Source organism: Aplysia californica, unplaced genomic scaffold, assembly GCF_000002075.1.
Source record: "Aplysia californica isolate F4 #8 unplaced genomic scaffold, AplCal3.0 scaffold01992, whole genome shotgun sequence".
NCBI lineage: Eukaryota > Metazoa > Mollusca > Gastropoda > Aplysiida > Aplysiidae > Aplysia > Aplysia californica.
Window position 1 is genome coordinate 1 of NW_004799262.1, and position 4,131 is coordinate 4,131.

General features: G+C 37.8%; 1 protein-coding gene and 1 long non-coding RNA gene across 2 annotated transcripts in view; both read left to right on the forward strand.

The window, feature by feature from the left end:
- Window positions 1–1,415: 1,415 nt before the first annotated feature.
- Window positions 1,416–3,380, forward strand: LOC106014050. Its single transcript, XM_013091068.2, has 3 exons — window positions 1,416–1,535; window positions 2,774–2,863; window positions 3,198–3,380. Exons 1-3 carry the CDS (start codon window positions 1,416–1,418, stop codon window positions 3,378–3,380), a joined length of 393 nt encoding a protein of 130 aa, XP_012946522.2.
- A 314-nt stretch (window positions 3,381–3,694) lies between these two features.
- LOC118479085 overlaps window positions 3,695–4,131 on the forward strand; it is a 2,358-nt gene continuing 1,921 nt past the window's right edge. Inside the window, exon 1 of the long non-coding RNA XR_004859465.1 lies at window positions 3,695–3,921. This is a non-coding gene — a long non-coding RNA (uncharacterized LOC118479085). The remainder of the gene's footprint in view (window positions 3,922–4,131) is intronic.

The window sequence follows — 4,131 nt, forward strand, 5'->3', positions numbered from 1 at the left end:
TTGCCTGGTCACCGTGCGTACACAAAACTGGTAACGAATTTTAGGCTATTTACACATGTAAAACTGAACTTAGTACCAGATTTTTGGGAAAAATAACAAACATCATAAGAAATCTAATCCACAAAACTAGGCATAGAGACGAACTAAAGTTTCACTTACCTTTGTAGGTGCTTTTCAGATCTTAACAATTTCTTTTTGAGCCATGCCACCTCCTACCCCCACCCTCTCCCCTACATAAAAAAGTAAAGAATCGACTGACACCCTTCTCTATAAAAACATCGTTTAATGAAGCCAAACTGCATCTGCATTATCCTTTTGCAAGGAAACCTTGGTTGAGATTCCAGCAGAGGTAAGATTTAATGTCGAACATCCCATGCTGTTCTTACAATGCTCCTTTTTTCTCTCAAGAATAAACAGATTTAAAAAAATGCACAACTCAACTGAAAATTACTTTGAAATGATAAATTAATGTGTTATAGGATACTAATATCTTATTTGTCGAGTGTATAATAAAAAGTCCGATATCAAATGTAAATGTTTTTTTTGACGCGAAGGGTTTAAAGTATTATTTACGTTTGTACTTCAAAAAACAAACGAGAATTGATTTATTTTATCTATTGCGCCCATAGTCATCCATCATGAAAAAACGTTGTCTCCGATGAAAAGAAAAAGTAAAGTTTGCATTTCTCTCTTCCTTTCTCAAAACTGTCAACAAAAAGAAGCTCTTTAAAGTCGTGTCAAGGACAACGATAGTTATCCTCCAGGTCACGAGGAACTGTGTTCAAGAATAGAAAACTATATATTTAATAGACTAATCTTAATCGCAACGTTCTTAGAGGAAGTTTAATGTAAGAGAATTATTCTTTATCTATCAACTCCTGGTACACACCACTGATTTAACACCAACAGCGCTCGGACTTCATGGTCATCGTTTTTCTTCTGTAGATGCGCTAATGGAGAAAAAAAATACGTCAGCTTGTTTATTATTTGTGAGGCATCGTGGTGAAATAAGGCTCTCCTCAAAATATCGAAATCGAATTAACACGCATTGTTCCGCCAGTTTGGCAATTTATATCCTTATAAAACAAATTTCCATGTGATTTTACTGAAAACGTTGATTATAGGAGCAAAAGTAAGTGATTTTAAAAAAAAAGTGTTTTTCAAGGCTCTGACGCAATTGAAGTTACCAAACTTTGACGGTCATTTTCTCGCTAACTTAATCACTGAAGCCCAGTGACCCTTCCTCCTTCAATCGCATATCTTGACTGCTATTTAAGATTGGTTGGTATTTTTTTTCAGTTAAAGCAAGGCAAATAAATAAACAATCATATGACACCAATGTCTCCACATGCTAAAAAATTGTCAAGGGCTTAATTCCACCGCGTCTTAACACATTTCTTTCTGCAGATATCGATATGAAAGTTATTGCACTTTTGGCGGTGATTGCCCACGTGTCACTGGGGGCTGGTCCTGACCCCACCACCATCTGTCACTCCAGCCAAATCACCGTGACACAAAACTATCTTTTAACTGGTGTAAGTATTTCAGATAAGATGAGATAAGATAAAATAAGATACGATAAGATTCGATAATATATGATAAGATACGATTAGATACGATAAGATAAGATATGATACGATACGATAAGATAAGATAAGAAAAGATACATTAAGGTTAGATAAGATAAGATAAAAAAAGATACAAGTTAAGATAAGATAAGATAATACTTTATTATCCCAGAGGGAAATTTTTCTTGGCTGTACAGGACCGTATAACACATGCTGGCATACATAAAAATTTAATTTATGTTACTCTATGTAAAATTCAATATGAAAAGAGAAGTAAAGCTGACCAAAGAAACGAAAAAAACCCCCAACAAAAACAAATCAGATCAGATTTATAAGTCTTTTGTAGTGATTTGACGGCTGGTGCTCTGTTTTTTTTATATTGCTTTATATTTCCCCATCATACATGTATCATCCTTGTCTCTCCTCCTTTATTATCCGTGAGATACTGACTAGTAACACTTCTAATATTGATATACATAATCTTGATTCGTTGCACGTGCCCTAAATCTCCTGCAAACATGTATTTTTGACCCAACAAACAAAATATTAATTTCAACAACAGAACACGGAAACACGTTTCAGAATTCTCTACATGAAGGAAATACGATGGCTCTTGGCCTAAATTTACAATGATTCTTCTTCTTCTTCTTCTTCTTCTTCTTCTTCTTCTTCTTCTTCCTCTTCTTCTTCTTCTTCTTCTTCTTCTTCTTCTTCTTCTTCTTCTTCTTCTTCGTCTTCTTCTTCTTCTTCTTCTTCTTCTTCTTCTTTTTCTTCTTCCACACATATACACATATACATACATATTATAGGTGGCATCTGTAGCCTAGTGGTTAGGCTACCTGACTCGTAATCATGAGATTGCGGGTTCGGGGTTTCGAGCCTCAGGTCGGTCCGACGTCGTGTCCTCGGGAAAGGCACTTTACACGAATTTCCCATTTATGGCTGCGTGCTTTCGGAGATGGACGTTAAACCCGGAGGCCCCGCCTCTTAAATAACCTAATAGTGTTGATAGGGGCGTTAAACCTATACCGTATACATTATATGTATACCCATATTTTCATATATATATATATATATATATATATATATATATATATATATATATATACATATACATATACATATACGTCATTTTTGATTCTTGTAGCCCTTATTCCCTTTAAGTGTACTGATGTATGATTTCTGACAAACGTTTGTCTCCATAGGACAAGGACACGTTGGTGTCAGACTTCACTGCCCAAAAAGTAGCCGTTCTTCCTTCAGCTGGAGGCAGAAGAGTTGTCGACATTGCAGCGGTAGGTATCTAACTATTTATCTATCTATCAATCTATCTATCTATCTATCTATCTATCTATCTATCTATCTATCTATCTATCTATCTATCTATCTATCTATCTATCTATCTATCTATCATATGAAGAGACCCCAGTTTAGTTTTTGTGTGGAGGAAACTGTATCAAGTATCATGGTCTTTCTGCTGGAAGATTGTACCCTTCCCAGCTTCGATTGGCCCCGGAAGGCAGCAAAGTCAAAGCTCTCGTACTAGATGATGTAAATTGTGTCAATGGGTGGGTAAAGCACCTACATTCAAAAATTCCTCATGGATTTTCTCTCCTTGGTCTTTTACAGTCGAAGACATACGTTATTACCCCTGCTGGCGCCTGCACAGTTCGCAAGTCGCTACCATCAGAGGTTTACTTGAAGTGTCTTCCAGGTGATCTTGTTTTTGTTCTTGTTCTTGTTCTTGTTCTTGTTCTTGTACTTGTTGTTGAGGGTGCTGTGGCGTGGCGCTTAGTGCGCTTGTCTCCGTAGCAAAAAGTCCGGGTTCGAGCCTCGGTTCGGACACTGATTTTTTTTAGGCACCCTCCTGCCCACCCAGCAGTAATGGGTACCTGACTTCGAGTTGGGGAGGTAAAGGCGGCGTGCCGAAGGCCCGGGATGTTGTCTCACTAACAAGGCAATCTCCAATGTCCGGATCGGATGCGGAAACAGTTTTCACTGCTTCATTAGCATAGTAATCATCATCTATTCTATCTCTGTATCTATTCTATCTGTCTATCTATCTATCTATCTATCTATCTATCTATCTATCTATCTATCTATCTATCTAAAGTATGTACACAAAATGAGTTGTACAACTGATGCCAATGTCTTTTAAAAGATCGACTGACTCATGATTTTCATTTTGACCACCCAGCTAACGCCCGGTTCCTGAACTCTCTTACGTTTGGCATCGAGTCTCATGTAACCTTGAACCGCTTCAAGATCGCCGTTGGAGGTGTTGACAGAATCGGTGCCCTCGTATTCACTGAACCTGGTGTCGGTTCCTACCCGCTCATCGAAAAAGATTACTGTGAGTAGTATTGACACCTTCCGACTGTCATGACATAGACATGTTTTAGGGTTGTTTTTTTTTTTTTTTAAAACAACCAGTATTGTTTTTTTGCTGTCGTTGTTGAGCGCGCGCGCGCGCGTGTGTGTGTTTGTGTGTGTGTGTGAGTGTGTGTGTGTGTGTGTGTGTGTGTGTGTGTGTGTGTGAGAGAGAGAGAGAGAGAGAGAGAGA